The sequence below is a fragment of the Bos taurus genome, chromosome 13 (assembly GCF_002263795.3).
Source record: "Bos taurus isolate L1 Dominette 01449 registration number 42190680 breed Hereford chromosome 13, ARS-UCD2.0, whole genome shotgun sequence".
Taxonomy (NCBI): Eukaryota; Metazoa; Chordata; class Mammalia; order Artiodactyla; family Bovidae; genus Bos; species Bos taurus.
The window spans coordinates 28,465,212-28,489,226 of NC_037340.1; the positions used below are offsets into that span (position 1 = coordinate 28,465,212).

The following is a 24,015-nucleotide window of genomic DNA, read 5'->3' on the forward strand; positions in this document are numbered from 1 at the left end:
GTTAGTTTCAGGTGTACAGCAAAGTGATTCAGTTTTGAAACACAAGCTGGAATCAAGATTGCCGGGAGAAATTTCAGTAACCTCAGATATGCAGATGACACCACCCTTATGGCAGAAAGAGGAACTAAAAAGCCTCTTGAAAGTGAAAGTGGAGAGTGAAAAAGTTGGCTTAAAGCTCAACATTCAGAAAACGAAGATCATGGCATCCGGTCCCATCACTTCATGGCAAATAGATGGGAAACAGGGGAAACAGTGTCAGACTTTATTTTTCTGGGCTCCAAAATCACTGCAGATGGTGACCGCAGCCATGAAATTAAAAGACGCTTACGCCTTGGAAGGAAAGTTATGACCAACCTAGATAGCATATTCAAAAGCAGAGACATTACTTTGCCAACAAAGGTCCGTCTAGTCAAGGCTATGGTTTTTCCTGTGGTCATGTATGGATGTGAGAGTTGGACTGTGAAGAAGGCTGAGTGCCGAAGAATTGATGCTTTTGAACTGTGGTGTTGGAGAAGACTTGAGAGTCCCTTGGACTGCAAGGAAATCCAACCAGTCCATTCTGAAGGAGATCGGCCCTGGGATTTCTTTGGAAGGAATGATGCTAAAGCTGAAACTCCAGTACTTTGGCCACCTCATGAGAAGAGTTGACTCATTGGAAAAGACTCTGATGCTGGGAGGGATTGGGGGCAGGAGGAGAAGGGGACGACAGAGGATGAGATGGCTGGATGGCATCACTGACTCGATGGACGTGAGTCTGAGTGAACTCCAGGAGTTGGTGATGGACAGGGAGGCCTGGCATGCTGCAATTCATGGGGTCACAAAGAGTCGGACACGACTGAGCAACTGAACTGAACTGAACTGAACTGACTGATATTGCAAAATAATGAGCAAAGTTTTCTATGCTATACAATAGGTCCTTGGTGGTTAACCATTTTGTATATAGCAGCATGTGTATGTTAATCCCAAGCTTCTAATTTATCCCCCAAGCCCTTTCCTCTTTGGTAACCATGAATTTGTTTTCTATGTCTGTGGGTCTGTTTCTGTTTTGTATACAAGTCATTTGCTTTTGACAAGGTCCAGAAGCAACTCAGAAGGTGTGAAGCTGACTATTAGGCACTAGAAGGACGTCTTATGCCTCTGGTCCCTGGACCGGACTTTCCCTGCAGACTCACACGTTCTCAGGTTTGGAAGATACTTTAAACTTGTCAAGTTTAACCAGGGGTTTTCAGAGGCTTGACTCCCCCATATGCACTCAGCAGACCTGCGTCCCCACTGGGACAAGACATCTGGGTGTTGGCCCCCACCGTCTACCTCTAGAGCCGTCGGCAGCATCCCTTTGGGATGGTTTTGGTGTGTACCAGGGTCTCTCTGTACTGGTCCACCAGAGCGTCTCGAGGGCCCTGCTGGGGAGCAGAGGCCACCCGTGGAGCCTGCCTTCACACACAGGTCTAAGCTTGGCTATAGTAGCAGCTTCCATGCTGCTCATGAAAAGCAAGGCAAAGACTGATGGCCCGGGCATTGGACAGTAGCATGTAAAAAGCAACGAGACAGGTGCTCAGTAGATAAATACAAAGGGAAGAAGGAATGCTGCAGTCACGTGACTTTCTGTGGGTCCCCAACCAGCCAGAAACGCTGCCTCCAGCCATGCCTTTTGGATGCCAAGTGTCACTGGGCAAAACCACTTCCAGACTTCGAGTTCACATACACGGTGACAAAGAAACACATGGATGTAACCTTACTGCTACTCCCTGGAAGGGCATTTTTCAAGTGGACTAAGAAACAGAAGCCTTTCCCTTCTCCAGGGGGATCAAACCTAGGTCTCCCGCATTGCAGGTGGATTCTTTACCAGCTGAGCCACAAGGGAAGCCCCACAAGAAACAGTGACAGTGAAGTTTGTGAATATTGGCTTTGAACAATCAACTGGAAAGAATAACTTAATTTGTAACTGCTGAAATCAATAAATCCAAGTCCTTGAACTGTTATCACTCAACTGGCAAGAATGTATTGATTAATAATCAATAAGTTGAATGTATTTATGGAGCCCCTGCTATTAGGAAGTAGTGTAGGAAAGATTAAAATAAAAAGGATAAGACATAGTCCTCAATCAAAAGATGCTCACAATTCAGGCCATGGAGCAAGAGGTACAAATTAGAAGACAGCCGGCGACATGGGCAGTACTGGATCATGTTGATTCAAACAACAAACTAAAACGTGTGGAGGAAAGGAAGGTCTCTGCGGGCTCTAGTGTAAAAGCAGGCTTTGGGGCAGGACCGGCATGAAGAAAAGAATAGGAATCTCATTTTTCTTCTCAGAATCCAGCAGTATGGAGGTCAGGCACTATGAACTGAAGAGATCAACCAGGGTAAGTGGTGTATAACGGGCAGCCTGGCCAAATAAAGGGCAGACTAGGCATAGGATTTTGAGGATCTTCCGTGCCAGGCTGGCAGAGTCCAAGTCTGGGTAGGAGACATTTGTCAGTGACATTTGTCAGTCACTGGAGATTTTGTTACAGGTCGCCTCCTTATGTTTAGGAAAATTCAATTCCCAAGCAGAGCTTGGGATCTTTACTCACGTGCTATTAAGACATAGCTTAAAGAAATACTCAGGTCCCCAAACACCCAAGAGCCCACAATAATGAGTTTTGGGGTCTGATCTCTGTTTATTAACCATAAGCTCCCCAAGAACAGAGATTTGATTCACTGACTCTTCAGTGCCTAGGGAGGCACTCTATGGGTTGAATTTTATTGGATGCAACTGTAAGAAAGGCGGTTAAGCTGAAGCAGGGATTTGGGTTTACTCAGACTCATCTAAAGCATATTTGGGGAAGGATGGAACTAAAGGAGGAAGGGATTGTCTTACCCACTAAACACTCATTTGTTGGCAAACAAGCATGCCTGATGAGAGTCCCAGGTCTGACATCCTGGCTGGAGCAGTAGTGGCTTTTCGAGCACTCCCCCAGGGCAAGGTGACACAGACAAATACAACAAGAAATCACAAAGGCGTGAAACCCGTCCAAATCCATTACATTCTGGAAGGGATCCAGGGCTCTTAAACCTTCCCAAAGGACAGCTATGTAGAAACGTCCTGTTTGTTTTTTTGCTATCTGTAAACATCTGTGATAACTTAGAGGGGGACCGCCCGTCAGGCGCTCTGGCCAAACTCGGACTGCAAATCACAAAGCTGCCTTAACGGGACAGCTGGTCACTCTATCTCCAGGGACTTGGGAAGCTGAAACCAAAAGAATGTGCTAGAAGTGCCCAGCTTTCTCTCTCAAGATCTTCCACTTGGACATTTCCCCCAGCGTTCAGGGTACCTGATAAATGCCAACTTATAAAACAGTCTAAAACAGTTCCTTGTTCCAAACAAATGTTAGGTTCCACTTTTATTAACAGAAAAAGAAAAAAAGGTCTCTTTGAAAGTCACTTGCTAAACTGAGAGTAAAACTGAAGTCTTCTTATTTTTAATATTTTATTTTATTCAAAACTTTAAGATAGTGATTAATGTTGCCAGCAAAAAAGTGATCTCTCAATGCTCTGTTGGTCTTTGATTTAAGGCTCTTTTTTTCTCCTTAAGATGATGGACCTTGCTTTTACTGTCTACCCTGGTCATAAAACACGCGAAGTTTGAAGGACCTACTCTGGAAATCTAAGCTTTCTAGCAATACCTCAACTAGGGGATTTGCCACAAAAAAACAGCTACAATACACTTAACCAAGACACCATAAAGTGAAGAAAGCAAGAATTAAACTTGATAGGTGTGTTAGCAAAATCCACAAGGTGCTTGTGAAAGTGAAGCCGCTCAGTCGTGTCTGAGTTTGCCACCCCATGGACTGTAGCCCACCAGGCTCCTCCATCCATGGGATTTTCCAGGCAAGAGTACTGGAGTGGGCTGCCATTTCCTTCTCCAGGAGATCTTCCTGACCCAGGGATTGAACCCAGGCCTCCCGCATTGTAGGCAGACACTTTACCATCTAAGCCACCAGGGAAGTCCTTGTTGTCCTTTAAAAGTGAGGGAATGCTTTTTCAGAAGATTCCTTCTGGGTCACGTAAGATGTTCATAATTTACAGGACAAAACTTGGGCAGATAGAACTGGCTTCACATGGAAGAATTCCTCCTGAAACCAGTGGTTTTGAGGTCCCCTGGTACTAAAACGCTACAGCAATAAAGCCAGAAGACTACACTAGTGTTACAGAAAGGATGAATGGGAACCTCAGGAGCGGTAACAGGAAGCTAATGTTCTACCAACTCCTCCACATTTCCTAAGTGTATCATGAAGGTCAAATTCTCCAGGGAGAGGGGTTTCATAAGTAAAAAAGAATATTATGGGTCCTCATTAGCCACAATTCCAAAATCTGAAAACCTCTAAGAAATAAAGCCTTCTAGGGACCTCTCTGGTGGTCCGGGGGCTAAGACCCAATGCAAGGGGGCCTGGGTTCAATCCCACATGCCACATCTCAGCACAGGCACCACAACTACTGAGCCCACATGCTGCAACTACAGAAGGCCGAGCACCGCATGAAGACCCGATGAGTCAAATAAACAATATAGAAAAAAGCCTGCTAGCCAACTGGGTGGCAAACCTAATGTTTGACCTTTCTCTCTCTTCCACTTGGTGTAGAATGTCCACATTCTGATACAGAAGTGTGAACAGACAGGGGTCCAGAGGCTGTCCCAGATATTGTCCTGGGTGTTACAGGATAGCCTGCATTACCATCTAAAACCCACAAAGCTCTCAAATCAGAAACACTGGGAAAAGCTTCAGAGATGCCCTGTGGGTCTGTATTGCTTTATCGAATGGTACAATACATCTAGAAAACTGAGACAAATGAATAAGGAGACTTGTAGATGACCTCTGCTGATTGTAATTAACCGTGAAAGAAACAATTTCTCTCCTTCCTTTCTTTTTTTGTTGTGAACCAAGCTGAAGTTCAGGTGACAGCAAAGAAGATGATTCTCTCTTCCCTATCACATACTCTCTCAGGGGTGGAGGGAGGCTCACAGAGCTGGTGGCTGGGGGCGAAGCTTATGACATTTCTCTTGTCATGACACTTGGAGACACCTGGGAAGCACATGGAATCCCTCTGAGATTTTTCCAGCATGGGACTATGGATTCCAGGCATGCATCATGGATAAATATGCCACATTAATTTGCCACCTGGATGGAGGGGCAAAGCCAGTATGTATGTGCCTTTATTTCTGATGTTAAAGGCTAATTTATCTAAATAATGATTTCTTTCTCGATTAGTGAGTTTGGTTTTCTAGGATGACAGAAACAATTTTTTTGAGTTTCTAACATAGCTGTAAACTTGTAAAATTCAAAGCAAGTTAAAAATTTTTTGTAAGCCTACAAGGTGAGGCAAGAATTTTAAGGGCACAAGAAAAAGCAACTGATTAATTTTCTACAACATTATGCTTCTGAGACAGAATCTTAATTCTGAACAACTGACATAATGTCATAGTTGTGAACCCTTTTGCTGTTATCAAGGTTAACTCAAAATGTAACATTGATATTAAAGAAATGCTTAGCAAATGAGACAAGCTGTCATAATACACAAGTTCTTCTTTCACGTTTTACTTAAAGGATTCCCATAGGATTTGAAGAATATCATCCTGCAAAATACCCTATCTGAATACTTTTCTATGTTTGGAAACTGAATTACACACTTGAAAAGCTCAGTGAAATGGACTGTTGTGCACAAAACAAAGCTTTCTGTAATAACTTTTCCATTTGAACATTTTGTTTCAAAATTGCAGATTCCATTCCTTTCAAAAGGTCCTGCTGGTGTGAGAGATTCCAGCTGTTTCTCTCTCAAGTCCTTTATAAGTCATGGGGAAATATCACACACTCCTTTCTCCTTTCTTGATAAAATAATATATGAGATTTATATACATTTAAATCCTTCTTACAAAAACTCTTCTTGGGGCTTCCATATGTCTCAAGCTTAACAGATGACTTTTTTCCTAGGAATTTTCCAATAGGGAAATTTGCAAGTTTGTGTATTAAAGATACTAATAGGTTATGTAAGCTGTATTCCAAATGTTGACTCTTCCAAACACAGCTGTCCGAGTCTTTTTTTTTTTTTTTTTTTACTAATTATCTAAAAGTCTCAGTAAATCTATTTCTCTTACTATATGATCATACCAGCTGCTTTCTTTCAAGAGGCCAATTAAAACACTGTAGGAAAATATACCCCAAATGATCAAATGCTCTAAGACTGCTATAAAACTGAGCTCTGACTTGCAGTAGTAAAACCACTTATGTAAGTGCAAAGTAATGACGCTGGAGGCTCAGAATTGTGATTTATAGACTGCCGCCTGCAATTAATCAGCTTTCAATGCGCTTTTAGCAGGACAAGAAAATAATGCTGCCATCTTTTAAAAGATAGTAATCTATATAAATGTTTATGTTACCAAAAAAGTCTTTTAGAAGAAAGTCAGCCCTTTGTCTTCTTTTCCTGTTGATCTTTTAAAATTCTCCGTTTAACCTGCATGTGTGTGTGTGCTGAGTGGCCTCAGTCATGTCCAACTCTATGCGACCCTATGGACTGTAGCACACCAGGCTCCTCTGTCCATGGGATTCTCCAGGCAATAATACTAGAGTGGGTTGTCATGCCCTCCTCCAGGGGATCTTCCCAACCCAGGGATGAAACCCTGGGTCTCCTGTTTCCTGCATTGGCAGGTGGGCTTTTTACCACTGAGCCACCTGGGAAGCCCTCCTTTAACCTATGACTGCCTAAAAGGCATCACCTAGTCTAACAAAAAGACAAAAAAATAAACCCACAAAACCTACAAGCCTGGAATTTTCAGATACCAGTAAGTATTATTTCACTGCATTAATTCACAAATGCTCTTAAAAAATGCAGAACAGATATCACATAAAGAACAAAAAAAATCAAGAGGGTATATTTTTTCCCCACAGAAATTTCATTTTATCTCTTAGTGAACACATGGTCCCATGGTTTACAGAAGATAAAATATTAAAAGGTCTTCATTTATTTATTTATTTTGCTTCTAACTGCTCTTCTAGAGACCTAAGACCAGGCAAGTCTGTGGAAGCTGAAAGGAATTTTTCAGGACAAATAAATACTCCAATTGCTCATCTAAAATGGAGTTAAAAATCAATTTCTTTTGTTAATGAAGGACCACTATTCATTTCTGTTGAGGGAGTAACGTGCTGCTCTGTATCTAAAAGTAGTATTATCGTTATTAAGGAGAATTAGAAATCTGCAGGTTGATAAATCAAGGTTACGGTAAGACTCTTACTGACCCTGGAACTCTGAGAGGCAGATATTGTCTCACTAGGACCAGCCCATAACCCGGTACAGGTGTTACAGAAACTCCTTTGACTCTGGTTGCTGTGTTTATTTGGACCTGAGAAGCTGCAGATGGAAGGCAGCTTGCCATCATCTTTAAAGCAAGCACATGATGAGCTTTGCCTAACAGGTAAGCAAAGTGTGACTCACAGATCTTTACATGGGATTTCCTCAGTATAAGCCTTTTTCAAGAGCTGACTGCTTACTGGTCCTCATAAGTCTTTCAGTGATTAGCATGGCTTTCCTGATAGCTCAGTTGGTAAAGAATCTGCCTACAATCTGACCTGAGTTAGATCCCTGGGTTGGGATGATCCCCTGGAGAATGGAAAAGCTACCCACTCCAGGATTTTGGCCTAGAGAATTCCATGGACTCTATAGTTCATGGGGTCACAAAGAGTCAGATACGACTGACTGACTTTCACTCTCACTTTTCATCAGTACATCCGGTTATCTGTAGCAAAGGTATTTCCAGGTCTCATCACGTGGCCCCAAGTAACCAAGCTGTCCTGATCTGGTTTCTGTAAATCTTGTTCACAAAAAATTCTACAGAACCGATTTTATTTTTTACTGCTGCTGCTGCTGCTGCTAAGTCGCTTCAGTCGTGTCCGACTCTGTGCGACCCCATGGACTGCAGCCTACCAGCCTTCTCTGTCCATGGGATTCTCCAGGCAAGAACACTGGAGTGGGTTGCCATTTCCTTACTAGTCCCTATTAATTTGTGGATGATTCTTTATATCAAAGGCAGTGTGATTTGGGAATTTATTTATTTTAACCTTATATAACTGTGCCTTGACTTCTTTATTTTTAAAAAAATTATATATTTATTTAAAAATAATTTTATTAAAAAAATTTATTTACTGGCTGTGCTAGGTCTCCATTGCTCCATGGACTTTTCTCTAGTTGTGGAAAGCGGGGGTTACTCTCGTTGCAGTACGCAGGCTCCTCTCGTTGCAGTGGCTTCTCCCGTTGTGAAGCACAGGTTCTATGGCGTGCGGGCTCAGTAGCTGCGGCACGTGGACTCAGTGGTTGCAGTTTCTGGGCTCTAGAGCACAGGCTCAAAAATTGTGGTGCATGGCTTTGTTGCTCCAAGGCATGTGGGATCTTCCCACATCAGAGACTGAATCCTTGTCTCCTGCATTGGCAGGTAGATTCTTTACCACTGAGTCACCAGAAGCCCCAAAATATTTTTATTTATTTATTTGGCTGCCCTGGGTCTTAGCTGTGGTATGTGGGATCTAGTTCCCTGACCAGGGATTGAACTTGGGCTCCCTGCATTGGGAGCATGGAGTCTTAGCCACACTGGACCACCAGGGATGTCCTGGCAGCATAAAGTATTTTTAATCAATTCACTGATTTGGTAAAATGTTTAAAATGATCTTTTTTCCTTTTTTTTGGTGGCCCACTTTCAGAAGGGCTGACAGAAGGTAAAAAGTGAGGCTATTCTCAAAACCAGAGTATAAAGATTAGACACTAGGGTTTTCAGTTAAGATCTCTTTAGGGACAAAAGCAAAAAAAAAAAATCAAGTTCTGTAAGTAGTAACTTGCTTAGTACAGTGTACTAAGAAATCTTCTATTAAATTAAAATGTAACTATACAATTTGAAAGTCCTGTTCAGTCGATTAAATTAGGTGTTCCCTGCATTAGCTTTTTTTTTTTTTGACCTTTTAAAAGGTGAGAATATTATTTTTCTACAGAAACCCAATGTTTAAAAAAAAGAGTGAAGTAAGCCAGAAAGAAAAACACCAATAGAGTATACTAACGCATATATATGGAATTTAGAAAGATGGTAACGATAACCCTGTATGCGAGACAGCAAAAGAGACACAGATGTATAGAACAGTCTTTTGGACTCTGTGGGAGAGGGAGAGGGTGGGATCATTTGGGAGAATGGCATTGAAACATGTATAATAACATATATGAAACAAATTGCCAGTCCAAGTTTGATGCAGGATACAGGATGCTTGGGGCTGGTGCACTGGGATGACCCAGAGGGATGGTATGGGGAGGGAGGGGGGTTCAGGATGGGGAACACGTGTACACCCGGGGAGGATTCATGCTGATGTATGGCAAAACCAATACAATATTATAAGGTAATTAGCCTCCAATTAAAATAAATTTAATAAAAAAAATTTTTTTAAACAAGAAAAGTCAGGGCTTGGCATTTAAACCACTGCGGAGTTTGTGGTGAATAAAGTACATATAAATCCTGGAAAATGTGTGTTAGCTAATGACTAATGCTCAGGAGAGATAATCAAAGGAGAACTGTTTGTTTTTAAAACTGTGTTGAGCCTTTTCACCCTAATATTGCCTATGTAGCTGCCATGATGGACAGTTCTTAGGCTATTCAATTGTTTTTAAACAGAAATGCCAACTCCACTGATTTCCTCATTGCTGATGGACATTAATGTTTTTAACATATGTATGTACCAGGAAATGAAATATGATAACTACATGCTGTGCTAAGGAAAATACTACAAAGGAGAAAATATTATTTTTAGATAAGATGATTTCCTCAACCTTTCACTATATCTTATGAATTTGCCCACTCTATGCTAGAATACGGACATGAGTGACATATATTTCTTCCTGTTGTAAAAAACATTTACTATCCATCTATACATCTCTCACTTTCTTTCAGCAACACTGAACCCAAGATTTCATTGTTAAGTTCAATAAGACAAGGAAGTGAACAATTCAATTAACTGGAAAGAAAAGGGGGTTACGTAAGAATCAGCCTTCAAGGGTCTGCTGAGCAAAAACAGCCCAAAAGAAGAAACAGAACAGCTGTGAGTTTCACGAGAAAGAGTAGTTATGGCTTTGGGGTGACCTTACATAGTTCTTATTCTAGTAAAGTAATATCAGCACTTTCGACTTCTCCCTTTTGTTAAAAGAACACTTTCCTTCCTGTGCATCAAGGAACTTGCTCCCATAGATGTGGATTTTTTTTTTTTTTTCTTTTCCTGCACTGAGCAGCTTTATAGCATCTTAGTTCCTCAACTAGGGATTGAATCTGGGCCACAGCAGTGAAAGCTCCAAGTCCTAACCACTGGACTGCCAGAGAATTCCCATAATATGTAGAGTTTTAATACTCATTCTACATAAAAGTAATCTGTATCTATTCCCTGAAATGTAAATGTATAGGATAATAGCATCCTGGGCAAAGTAACCTTTTAAAAAAGAATGGCAGAGATTCATGATCTTCAGGCTATAAAGGGGCTTCCCAAGAGGCTCAGTGGGTCAAGAATCCACCTGCAATGCAGGAGACACAGGCTTGATCCCTGGGCTGGGAAGAACCGCTGGAGGAGGGCATGGAAACCCATTCTAGCATGCTTGCCTGTAGAATTCCATGAATAGAGGAGCCTGGCAGGCTGCAGTCCATGGGGTCGCAAAGAGTAGGACATGACTGAAGTAACTTGCACACACGCACGCACGGGCTATGAAGAGTTCCTCTGCCATCTGTGTGCAGCCATTCTTTTAAAAGGTTATTGGATCCTCTAGATTCCAGAAGGTCTCAGAATGAAGCCCTGGACCACGTATTATATAAAAGGCTTCCAAAGTGCTCCGTGTGTTCTAAGCTGACATCTTATGTTACAAATGTTGCTCAGGAAAATGCATTTTATTTACAGGATCTGTATATAAATCAATGGCTTCCCAGGTGGCTCAGTGGTAAAGAATCCACCTGCCAATGCAGGAGATGCAAGAAACACGGTTTTGATCGCTGGGTCAGGATGATCGCATGGAGGAGAAAATGGCAACCCACTCCAGTATTCTTCCCTGTAATATCCCACGTACAGAGGAGCCTGGCAGGCTACAGTCCAAGGAATCACAAAGAGTCAGACACAACTGAGTAACTGAGCATGCACATAAGTCAAAGCTATTCAGTTAAACACAATGAAGAATGTAGAAGCTGGCATTCATTATCAATAGCAAAAACACCATTCTCCAATACTAAATTCTGAGAAGGGGACATCTAAAACATCTCATATCAAATGGGGTCCACTTTAGTGTTATGGGGATTTTCCCAGATGTGGACAGAAGATATCAACAAGGAATTTTGAATTTCTTCTCTGGTTCCAAACTCCAGGCCACTCAAACATACTAACTGTGGACCCCTATGGAGAACAGTGTTTATCAGGGAATCCTATCTTCCATGATGTGAGTTTTATGCTGGGAGATAAAGTGACCTTTTAGATAAGGTGTCTGACCTCTCCCCTCCCGTGACAGCTATTTCTCACCCCAGACAGCTGCTGCTACAAACAAACTTTGATGAACATTTTGACAAATGAAGTCAAACCAGGGTCCTTTGTTTCTCTGCAGCCAACAAGCTGGCATTCCACAAGCTCATGAGGGGGCCATGAGTTACTTGAGGCCAGGCCTGCCCCCCTCACCGCTGGTCGCCCCTTGTGGCCCCACGTTCCCAGGATCTGTGGGGCCAGATGATGCTGTTCCTGGCTCACATTCCATCCTGTCAGGGGACTCTCAAAAATAAATAATATTTACAGCAGAGTTCAGAGCCGGTGAAAGAAAAGGGGGGTAAAAGTACCTTCAGAGTAAGCAGACCAGACGATGGAGGTCATTAGATCTGTGGTTATTAAACCATTTTTCGTGGGACTCCTAAGCCCTTTTTCAATAGATATGAACCTGCACTTATCAAGAGCCTCAACTGCAATGAAGGACATAAAAAACTAACAAATGAAAATAGAACAAAGTACAGTTTCTAAATCCTGAAAATGTTTCCCTCAACCCATTTGGTCAATGGTTATGGACCACCTACAATGTCCAAGGTCTCCTGCTAAGGTTATAAATAAACCTTCATCCAAAAAAAATGGACTACCGCTGTTTCATAGCAAGAACTTGGGAAACCTAAATAAAAGGGGCCTGGAGGTCTCCTTCTACAAATAATCAAATTGAGCTGAAGGGACTATATTTTAGGAACAGGGGTCAGCCCACTGCAACCCACTGGCCAGATCCAGCCCCCTGCTTGTTTTTATGTGGCCTGTGAACTAAGAATGGTTGGGGGGAAAAATCTTAAGAAAAATACCTTAAAAGGTTGGGAAAAAAGTCAAAAGAAGATTACTTTGTGGTACATGAAAATGTATATGACATTCAAATTTCTGAGTTTATAAATAAAGTTTTATTGGAATACCGACATACTCATCTGATTACCTACTGTCTCTGGCTGCTCTGCACTTAGAAAGGGAAAAGTGATTAATTGCAACAGAGACTGGGTGGCCTGCAAAACCCACATGTGCACTGTCTGGCCCTTTACAGAAAATGCTTACTGACCCTTGTTTTACATTGTAAAAGAATTTTTTTGCTTTTGCTGAGATATCTGAATGAGAACATATGCCTCTGCCTTTGTTAGAAAGCCTTAGAAATGCACGGGGAGTAGAGAGAAGGCAGCTAAGACCTGAAAACCTAGTCAGCATGAACTTGACAAAGCTGGATAAGTAGAGGTAGATACCAAGTGAAGTAGGTTAGGTTACATTTACAGATCAGATTTCCCAAAGCATGAGAAAACATCCAAATTCTTCATTGGAGAAGAAGTAGGGATCCATGTTTTTCATACCACTTTTGTTAATTTCCTTTCAATGGGCCAGAATCCTATGCCCCGACGCTGTTTTCTTATACATGAGGTTAATACATGTCTCTAGGCCTCAATTCTAAAGAATGGGCTGTTCTGGAGACTTCCCTCAGGAGTGTCTAGTAAAACAGAATCCCAGGAATGGTATCTGTTTTCGAGCAGACAGCTCTGTTGGTGGAGGTTGACGACCACCCCCTATCTGACTCCATTAAAGATCAGGAGAGACTGGCAATACAGCCCTGCTAGTCAATGGGCCGTGCTTAATGAAATGAAAGATTGAGAATGAAGTTTGCAGGTCTATAGAGTTATTAAAGCTGGGCACAGTTTTCCCCATGGTTAAGTCTGTTTTTGTTCTCTCCCTAATGTAATATCCAGAAAAGGAAGGAAAGTAGAAGTAGGGTATTTATGTTTAACACTTTCATGAAAGATATCTTTTAGAGGCTAGCATTTTGTCTCTTCAGGGTTGGAACTAAAAGAGGGGGGAGAAAAGTCTAATGGCAGCCCTTTAGTAACTTTCATTGTTTTTCTTTCAGTTTTTGGTCATACCATGTGGCATGCTGGATCTTAGCTCCCCGACTAGGGATCAAACCCACACCCTTGGTAGTCTTGACCATTGGCCCACTAGGGAAATCCCTAGTAACTTTCGTTTGGTACAGAATATTCTCCTGCTATTACTACATCTTCTCTGCTTGACGTAATTCTTCCACTGACAAGTTGGGAACTGGATTTCATCATTAATATATAATATTAATAAACTGTCCTCCTATGAAGAATAACAGAATAGTTTCTTTTCATACAGATGCAATAGAATACATTTTTAAGCCAAAAAACCTAGGTAAACTCACCTAGAAAAATCTCCCTTTGCCTCCTGTAGAAGAAGAAAATTCAACATCAGTGACTCATTCTGATTTGTGTTACAGATTTTAAAATGCACTGTAGAATCATGAACTCCTCTGCTGAATCATTCCAACTGACTGCTATTTCATCCTATCAGCTACCAGAATATAATTAAGGAAGGATGCATGCATTTACCACCTGAATAGGAGACAAACTTTAGAAAGTTCTATACAAAGAAAGCAATTCATAATGAAAAGGAAAGTTTCCACTTCTAAGCTCTGATCTAACTTTTTCCACTGTAAAGATTCTGAACCTGGACATGTGTCTGGGTAGCACTATGTGTCTATATCTTGTGGTACTTGCTGTTTTGTCTTGTATTGTGGGCTTCTGCGGGTAGGGACCATGGAGTCTGTAATGAATCTAGCAAAATGCCTGAAGCACAGTAGTTGCTCAATAAATCTTTGCTGAAGGAAAAAGTGAATGACATCATTTCAGTTCATTCTGCCAGTGTTTCTGATCTTGCCCTTGTGGCTAATATTCAGTGATCCCTCTTTTTCCACACAAGCTTAAAGGTATTTTCCTCATCTTTCATGACAGTGCTTCTCCTGGCAATTAAATTCTAGCTTTTTTTACTTGGCTTTCTCCAGTGACCTGAAGAAAAGGGGGTCACCAGATGATCTCAGTTTCCCAATCTCAGGTTATACACACAATTTTCCCTTGCAGAGAGATACTGTCTTAAAATTTTGGACAAGAACAGAGAATAGAGGAGACACTGTTTATTGCTATGGTGTAGTTTCCCTAATAGCTCTTTCCTGCTTGTGGCTAAAGAATAAGGAGTCAAAGAGCTAGTGGTTATAGCAACTGCCATACATGAGGTGTCTTATTCCTATTTCTTCTGTATATGGCTCTAGAATACAAAGATGGAGGGAAACAACTTACCTGTAAAATATACGAGGCCAATTCAAACACTACTTCACTATCAACATCAATCAGCTCCTGAAAGGAAAACCAAGTAAGATAAGTTTGGTACTTTAACAACGATTTCTTTATGATCTCCCCCGAAAGAGGAGAGGTCTTTCTTATCTGAGATGTTACCCAGAATCTCAGACACCCATAGAACATCTTTTCTGAATTACTTGGACTCAAACGTTCCCTGACATCATTCCCTAAGCTCTTATAAGAGCTCCAATGGTCCTGTGTCTACACAGTCACTTCCAGGGCTTCATCTTTAGGTCCTCATGAGAAATTAAGGAATGGATCAGTCTCCAGCTTTTTACAAATCGGTCAATCTGATTAATTGATGGATTAAGGTTACTTGATCACCACATGCATTTTTCTTTGTAAACTCTACTTCAGAACCAGTGGTAAGACTTTGCTAGAGAAAAGGTTATGATGGAATTATGACTCTTTAAATTAAAGTTACATAAAGTTAAAAATACAGTTTCCCAGTTGTATGAGACACATTTCTTCATGTACTCAAATACTTCAAGGTAGCTGTTGACTACCATGATGTCAGAGCAAATACGGGCTCTTCACTCACTGCAGAAAGTTTAAAAACGTTTCTCTCAGGACTTCCCTGATGGTGGTCTAGTGGTTAAGAATCCGTCTGCCAATGCAGGGGACACAGGTTCAATACCTGGTCTGGGACGATCTCACATGCTGCAGAGCAACTACGCCCGTGTGCCACAACTGCTGAGGCCTGCACCCTAGACCTGGTGCTCCGCAGTAAGGGAAGCCACCACAGCTAGAGAGGAGCCCTGCTTGCTACAACTAGAACAAGCCTGCACGCAGCAATGAAGACCCAGCACAACCAAAACAAGTTACTTTTTTTCTTTGAATTATAAACCAAATTCTGATTCATGGATTTTCTAATGATTTTTGTGTGGTCCAGGACTTGCCCCTGTATTTCAAAACAATGCACTGAAGCACACCTATATCTTTAGAGGGAAGGATATCCTGCAGGCTCCTTCAGGTTTAGGAATTTCAAAGATGGATAATAATGTTTGCTACCAAACCACCTTGGAGTGCAAGCCAAGAGAGACGTGGATGGATCGGGGACAATAATTCTTTATGCTTAACCAGCTAAAGGAGCTTTATGGCCACTGTAATTGATACAGATTGTCAGTGCTGCAGTGTGGAGGAATGCCTGGAATTGCAGTCTTGGGATTACCAGGTCCCATCTGAATGTAAATCATTTAACAGTGGACAAATGATTTAACAGAAACACTGTCCAGGGTTTCCACAATGGATCATTTCTACTCGCACTATATGCTTTTCCATTCCCACCAATCGACTTCCCAAAGTCACCGGTGTGTGCTTGTCGGTGTATCGGTATGTGTGCTCTGTCAAACATTTACACTGAGCTTGCAGGTGATGGTCAACAGTGGCTAATAGTTAACATCCCAGGAGAGGCCAACTCAAAACCAACCATCAGGAACAGCCCCGGAACGTGTGCACATGGTTTTTGGTTCATTACTTGGCTCATCTGCTAAAGGAAAACATCCACACTTTTGGGGAGAGGACAAACGTGGGGAGGGTGGATGGTGGTCATTTTCTAATTGATTTGGTTTTGCACAGTCCATTCTGTAGTTCTGGGGGGAACTGCCATCCCCTAGTCATGGGGCAACATTAATCATAATGTACCATTTTTCAGAGTCAAGCTACCTAAGATGCCCACCTAAACACTCACCTAATTTATATGAATTCTTTCTTCCCAACTGCATGTGTCCTCAGGGTAAATGAAAACTAGCATCTCTAAACCCACTCCAGTGTTCTGGCCTGGAGAATCCCAGGGACGGGGGAGCCTGGTGGACTGGCATCTGTGAGGTCGCATAGAGCCGGACCCAACTGAAGCGACTTAGCAGCAGCAACTCTAAATGGGGTGAGTTTCCACCTTCTCTGTCCTCGACCATCTCCCAGTGAAGATATTAAAAACACTGAGAGTCAGAACGTGATCAGTAAGAGTCAAAAGGATTGAAAAGTAAGGTGACCCAGACATCCCCCACTTTTGTAAAATCTGATGGGAAAGAGAGCTGCAGTATTCCTTCTCACTGTTTCTATTTAATATTGAGTTCAAGAATCACAGCTTTAGGCTTCCCTGATAATCTAGTAGTTAAGAATCCGCCTATCAATGCAGGGGACGTTGGTTCCATCCCTGGTCCGGGAAGATTCCACATGTTACGGAGCAGCTAAGCCCGTGCGCCGCAACTACAGAAGCCCACGCACCCTAGAGCCCGTGCTCCACAAGAGAAGACACCACAGTAAGAAGCCTGCACATCGCGACAAAAAGTCACCCACGACTGCTGCAACTAGAGAAAGACTGGGCGCAGCAACGAAGACCCAGCACAGCCAAAAATTAAAAAACTAAATCTTAAAACCAGCATTGTCTGTCCTCGGAGGAGTCAGTTCAGAGATCTAAATGGTGTTTATAAGACCCAATCTAGGAATGGGGAATGGGGGCCAGGGGAAGAGATCCTCCAACTGGAAGAAAATTCTTTCCTGCTTTGCAGCCTCTGCCCAATTCCCTGAGGTCTGTTTACAACACAAGGTTCACAAAGGACGAAACCTTCCCCTTTGCATCCCTGGCCCTCCCAGGTGACTTTTACCTTTAAAATTCCCCTGAGGTGGAGCAGAGCTCTAGGCTTCCTGCCTACACCACACATTTCCCACTGTGCCTCGAACCCCAAGAGCTGAGTCCCCATGGGGAGGGGTGGATAGATGTTTCCAGGTGTCCACTTCCCATAGAACATTAGAGAGACGACTCCACTTTCCACCTTTTCCTTATCTGGCTTCTCTTGAACACAGGTGGCTTTTTTCAAGTGTTTCTGCTCAAGCAGAGCATATTAACTGAAGAAGACCACAGACTGCATGCGAAAACCTTGTGCTTTCCTGGGGCTCTGGGTTTTCCTTTGACGGAGGATGAATCAGAGAAGGATAGGGAGCAGAAGGCCCTTCAAGGAAGGGGTACGGGTGCTTTCCCATCTGGCACCACCCACGGGCTGAACGTGTGACATTCCTCTGTGTCCCCAGGGCTCCGAGAGCCATTGGGGTGGGGAGATCTGCAGAGCAGGGCTGTCTGCTGAACTAGAGTCTTCCTTGGGAATCCAAGGTAGTCTGGAGGGCATGGAGTCGTTTTCTTTTGAGATTCACTGGTAAAAGGGAGATGCTGATAGGAGGGAAAGTGATGTCACGGAGTTCACATGTCCTTCGGACATCTGTTTTACTGTGTTGATTTTTAGTTGCTAAATTGTATCTGATTGTGTCCAACTCTACTATCCCATGGGCTGTAGCCCACCAGGCTCCTCTGCCCATGGAATTTCCCAGCCAAGAATACTGGAGTGGGTAGCCATTTCCTTCTCCAGAGGATTTTTCCAACCCAGGGATTGAATCCTGTGTCTGCTGTATTGGCAGGGGATTCTTTACCCCTGAGCCACCAGGGAAGCACTGTTTCACTTTCTACTGAATAAGGCATGCTGCTTTCTCTGATCTTTTGATTCATGGTATGGAAAGACAAAATGTGACTCTGCAGGGGTGTGTGTAAGTTCAGACAGGGCTGGGAAGATGGTGCCACTTTCTCCCACTCCACAAGGTTTTATCCCAGGTGATTAAGTTGCTAAAGGAAGACGCTTGAGGTCATTATCAGCAGTCTCAGGGTTAACAATATTCTCAGAAAGATTTCTACTTTGAGGGTCTCCGAGTGTTCCAAAGAAAGAGCCCCATGAGACCCCCCAAGTGGCAGGTGTTATGAACCTTCTCCAAAAGTCCTGAAAGCCGGAGGAACTCGTCATGATTGCCTTGCTCCGGGGACCTTAGTGGTGGTCTTCAGACTCAACTGAGAATCTTAACAAAAAACATTCCTCCATGGTCAGGAATGAGAGAAATTCCAGCTTTCATGGAAGATTCATGAGAGAATTATAACAGAAAAGATGATGAGCAACCACATGGTAGGTTGAGGAGATTTCCATGAGGACGACCTTTGCAAAGTTCAAGCAAAACAACCTGCAGGGCTGTCCAGTGGATTTCCTAGTAAATCTTCACCCATTGTAATAACCATCTTTCTTTGCACCCACAATACGCCTGAAGAAGATGGTTTCCTGCCATCCTCTTTAAGACACCTTCTACTTTGGGACTTTGAATAAATGCATCACTGGACCTCATTGAGTTTCAGTTTTCTCATCAGTAGAATAAGGAGAACACTTTCTTTTCTTTCTTTCTTCATTTCTCCCTTTCTTGGCCATGCCTTGTGACTTGCGGAAACTCAGTTCCCTGACCAGGGATCAAACCTATGGCCCCTGCACTGGGAGCAAGGGAGTCCACTGGACCTCCAAGGAACTCCCAGGAGAACAGTTTCTTTTTCAAGTACTGTACTAAGTCTGGTGAGGTGGAACTCTGTACAGGTGATTTGGACACTCTAAGACACACCACAAAGATCAAGTCTGTATTATAATTTTTTTTGTTCCCTGGTCTTTACAGATCATCTGAACTCCACAGAATCTCTGTTCTGTTTACAGTTCTGTTCATGGTGTTTTTTTTTTTTGCATTTATGTTTTAGAATTTATTGGAATCTTTAATAAGACTTAAAAAAAAAAGAGGTGGGAAGCATTGTGGAAGTGTGTGTCTGCACGTGTCTGTGTATTGGCCACCGTGTCTACCATCCCAGTGGGTCCTCACACCCACATCAGCCTCACTGTGCCCGGTGCCTGCCCCGTCTCATTGCACAACCTGTAGTGTCTACAGGAAGGCACCCCCAGGCAGTGAGGGGCTGGGGTGCAGGATGAGACTGATGTGGTCTTGCACACTTCCTCTTTCTGAGCCCTTTGCCAGGTTTCCATCAGTCGAGTCACTTCACGTTTGTCTGGGGCACTCGCACTTGGTGGCCCGGGGATTTCTCCCAGTGTCCGCAGCATACACTGCATTTCGTGATCTTGAGGAATCTCTCCTGTGGAGGTCGCAGGCACGGCCCAGATGATGGGTCTGTATGTGTTTGTTTCTAGAGAGCTGAAGACGGAAGGCCCTCTCTGTCTTCTTTCTCTTCCTCTCTCTGTCACGTGAGCACAAACACCAAGCTGGCATGCATCCATCTAAGAGATAAGGACTGGGATTCTGTGAGTCTGAGATGAATGTTTACATTGGTTCCTTTGTCCTGTGGGACTTGATTCTGGGCTTTTGTTTCTCTCATCTTCAGAAGAGATATCATCTGCTCATTAGCAAACCTCCTGGAAGATCCTAGCTAAAGACTGCTTATTTCAATTTCAGCAAGAAGATGGTACTTAGATCCAAGTAGCAAATATGGACCAGGGATGACTGTTCAAACTTTAATCATATGTGATGTTCTCAGTTTAATGGGGACATCTCAGCCCAGGAGGCTGGACAAGACCCCCAGCACAAAGGAGGGATTTTAAGTGTTTTTTTTTTCCACATTGATTATGCACCTGCCTGGTAGGCTTCAGTCCACGGGGTCGCGAAGAGTCAGACATGACTGAGCGATTTCACTTTTACTTTTCACTTTCATGCACTGGAGAAGGAAATGGCAACCCACTCCAGTGTTCTTGCCTGGAGAATCCCAGGGACTGGGGAGCCTGGCGGGCTGCCATCTATGGGGTTGCACAGAGTCGGACACGACTGAAGTGACTTAGCAGCAGCAGCATGCGTCTGGTTCAGTGATACATCAAAAGAAGCTGATTATCAAAATTTACTTAGAAAAATGCTAGTGCCAACTTTTTCTCCAACCCAACAAGACATATTTCTGTGCATTCTCAGATGGTGACCAGGGGTCCTGCCTCTTTGGTTATAATATTTGACAAGATACATTTTGAGATCAAGCACTTAAATGTGATAGATGGATTTATTTAAAAAGTGGATGGTCATCCCCTTCAGTTTAAATGTGAGATTCAAACAAGGCAGCTAGTCATCTTGACCAGTCCCTTACTTCACCCAACTTAAGTCATCTGAGGATCAGATAACTCCTCCGAGGGACTGAATAGCAGTGTAAGGTCCTTCAGCAAGTGAGCCTCTCTTCTTGTCTCTTGGAAGGTATGCCACTGAAGATGACTGGAAGCTGGACTGCAGAGTTCTTTATTTCCTTATAACTTTAAGACCTATCATCTAATGGAATCCTTCTCCCTAAACATTGAAAAAAACACTTGACATTTTATGACCTAGAAATTGTTGTTTTGCAAAGCTTTTGAAAATGATTGTGGCAACTAATTTTTGACAGCAATCTCACTCTGCCAGTGGAGAATTCCAAGCAGGCAGGATTCCATCCTGAAGGTGGGGAAAGTGCTGGGATTAGAGTCCACGTCCACCCCATCACTCCCTCTAGCATGACAAGTCCACTGTTCCCTGGCCGGACTAACTGATGGGCCTCTCCAGTTGATGGAGGAAGCCACATCCCAGAAGAGAGACGGCCAGATGGAAAGCCTGGCAGGAGGAGCTCTGGTTTCCTGTGTCGCTTCCCAGGAAAAACACATCATCCCAGGCCCACTTCCCATGTGAGCTTTCCTAGGAACCAGACACACATTTCTGAATGAGTTTTATCCATCCCTTGGCCATAAATTTCCTTTCCATCATCCACTTGAAACACAACCAAGCTGAAAAACAACAGAAACGCTGTTGGAGCAAAATGGCCACGTGGGGCATCAGTGACCCCTTTCTAAACCTCCTCCTGCTCCACTTAAAGGCAATACTTCCAGCCCTGGTCACTGCTGACCAGATTCTAACATTCTGCATCTTGGACAGATTATGACTGTTATTTCCTGCTCTTTTTGGTAGAAAATAAGGGGACTGAAAAGAAAGGAGAAGTGAGAGAGGACCCACTGTAGTTATGTTTTCTGCCTCCTGGTGAAGGAAGAGTGGAGGGCGGGAGCTGGCATTCGTGGCTTGGGGAAAATGACAAGATAAACAAACAAAACATCTTTCCTCACTTTTGTGCTGTTGAAGAGATCAGAAGTTGGTTCTCTGGAGAAGATGATACCCAGGAAGCTGGGATGAAGTGGGCAGAGCGATCAGGGATTAAAAGGAGGTCTACACCCCAGTGGTGGCCACTCCCTCCCCCAAATGCTAAAGTGGGAGCTGACATCCCAGGAGCGAAGTAAGGCAATGAAGAGTCACGAGAAAAGACCCCAAGCGCTGATACTCGGGGTTCCTGCTGAAAGAACGAGCTTGCCAGGGACACAGACACAGGGGACCATCTCCACCTGGGCAATGGGAGCTTTTGAGTGTCTCACTCTTAGTTGTGGATGGAAAGCCCCCTACATAAAAGGCAGAGTGCATGCTCGCTCTGTCACTTCAGTCATGTCTGACTCTTTGCAATCTCATGGACTGTAGCCTGCCAGGCTCCTCTGTCCATGGGATTCTCCAGGCAAGAATACTGGACTGGGTTGTCATGCCCTCCTCCAAGGGATTTTCCTGACCCAGAGATCGAACCGGTGTCTCTTATGTCTCCTGCATTGGCAGGCGGGTGCTTTACCACTAGCGCCTCCTGGGAAGCCCACATAAAAGACAGAGACCAAAAAAATCAACAGGAAACAAAAAGAACTGGAAAGAAACAGAACATGCATGATAATTAACATTACTGGAGAGATAAGAGGATATTTAGGGACTTCCTTGGTGGCTCAGACGGTAAAGCGTCTGTCTACAATGCGGGAGACCCGGGTTAATCCCTGGGTTGGGAAGATCTCCTGGAGAAGGAAATGGCAATCCACTCCAGTACTATTGCCTGGAAAATCCCATGGACAGAGGAGCCTGGTAGGCTACAGTCCATGGGGTCTCAAAGAGTCGGAGACTACTTCAGTTTCACTTTCACTTTCAAGAGGATATTTGGTTCAAAGACAATAATAGGATTATATGTATCTAAAGAAAATCAGTTAATATGAAGGAAGTCTGAGAAATTCAAAGCATGATAGTAAAGGTTAAAAAGTCAATAGAGGAGATTAAAGATAACATTGAGGAAAATCTTCCAGAAAGTAGAACAAAATGACAAAGAAGGAAAATAGGAGAAACGAGATGTCAAAGCAGGAGGTCGTGCCCAGCCTCTGATTAGTGGGGGCTCCAGAAGGAGGGCAGAGAGGAAACAGAGAGACATCATACAAGAAATAATACAAAAACCCCGCCAGATATGAAGAGGAATACGAACCTCAGACTAAAAGTGTCCATCTACACAACACAGCGGGTTTACCAAGACCTACTTCAAGGCACACCATCCTGCAATTTCAGATAAAGGGAAACAGAAGGAAATCCTAACAGATCCCATGGAGGTCATGGTGGGGGTAGTCCACTTAGAGTGTACAGGCACAGACTTCCCCAGAGCAACTCTTGAAGACTCTGAGGCAACACCTGTGATATACTGAGAGGTATTCTGTATTTTCACATCCAGTGAAACTATGAAATCAGATGTGATGGCAAAACAAAGACTTTTTCAGGTGTGCAAGGACCCAGACATTTCACTTCCCATATACATTTTCCCTGGATTACTGCAGGACGTTCTCCAGTGAAACAAAAGTGTAAAAACACAAGAAGACTCGGGACCCAGGAAGCAAAGTACCTACTCCAGAATTGGGGTGAAGGAAAGACGGGACAGGAAAGGGGACATCCTGGGCTGAGGGCTGCAAATGAGGCTATGTTCAGACGGGAGCAGAAGGACAGAGCGCTCCAAAAGGGAGGTCCCAGGAAGAACAACAGAGGCAACAGCAAAAAACCCAGCCAAAGAGAGGAACAGATGAATTACCCAATGTGTATGGAAATTAACGTCTATTATTTTCAAATAGACATTTGAAAATCTGTAGGAGCTTTTGGGAAAAAAAGATGGATGCATAGAAACTAAAGCAAGTAATGGCAAAATGGTTATTACCTTTAGGTAAAATAACTGGTTGTCTAAAAAGGAATCGCAACCCCAGGATGCTACTTGGGTTAGTCATAACAATGGTATGTGGATGGGTATGACGTTTGCGTAGGATTGTGGTATCACCACACTGGGAGAAATGGGAAGGGGAAAGTGCGGGTGGGTGCATAGGAGACCTCAGTCCTCACCTATATCAAAAATGGATAAATCAAGGAATAAGACCCTGTTCCAGTTATTTAGAAGCAGAGAGAGGCAAATACCAGAAGAAACAGCTAAAAATTGTTGGAAGTGGTGGGGGGTGGGCTCTTTTTCATAAACAGCCTCTTGACTTTTAAACTATATCATATATTACTTAGATAAACATAAATGTGTTAAAAGTGGATGAAGCACTTCCCTGATGGTCCAGTGGCTAAGAGTCTGTGCTCCCAATGTAGGAGGCCCTG

The 24,015-nt window shown here is 43.2% G+C and overlaps 1 protein-coding gene across 10 annotated transcripts in view; it reads right to left on the bottom strand.

Annotated features, from left to right (window-relative positions):
- Positions 1–24,015, bottom strand: part of FRMD4A (FERM domain containing 4A) — an 849,800-nt gene that overhangs the window by 115,905 nt on the left and 709,880 nt on the right. For all 10 annotated transcript variants that reach the window (XM_059892529.1, XM_059892528.1, XM_059892530.1 and 7 more), the window contains 2 exons: positions 14,674–14,730; positions 13,743–13,765 (listed from right to left, as the gene is read on the bottom strand). In XM_059892529.1, the coding sequence (XP_059748512.1) occupies positions 13,743–13,765; positions 14,674–14,730 (80 nt within the window). The remainder of the gene's footprint in view (positions 1–13,742; positions 13,766–14,673; positions 14,731–24,015) is intronic.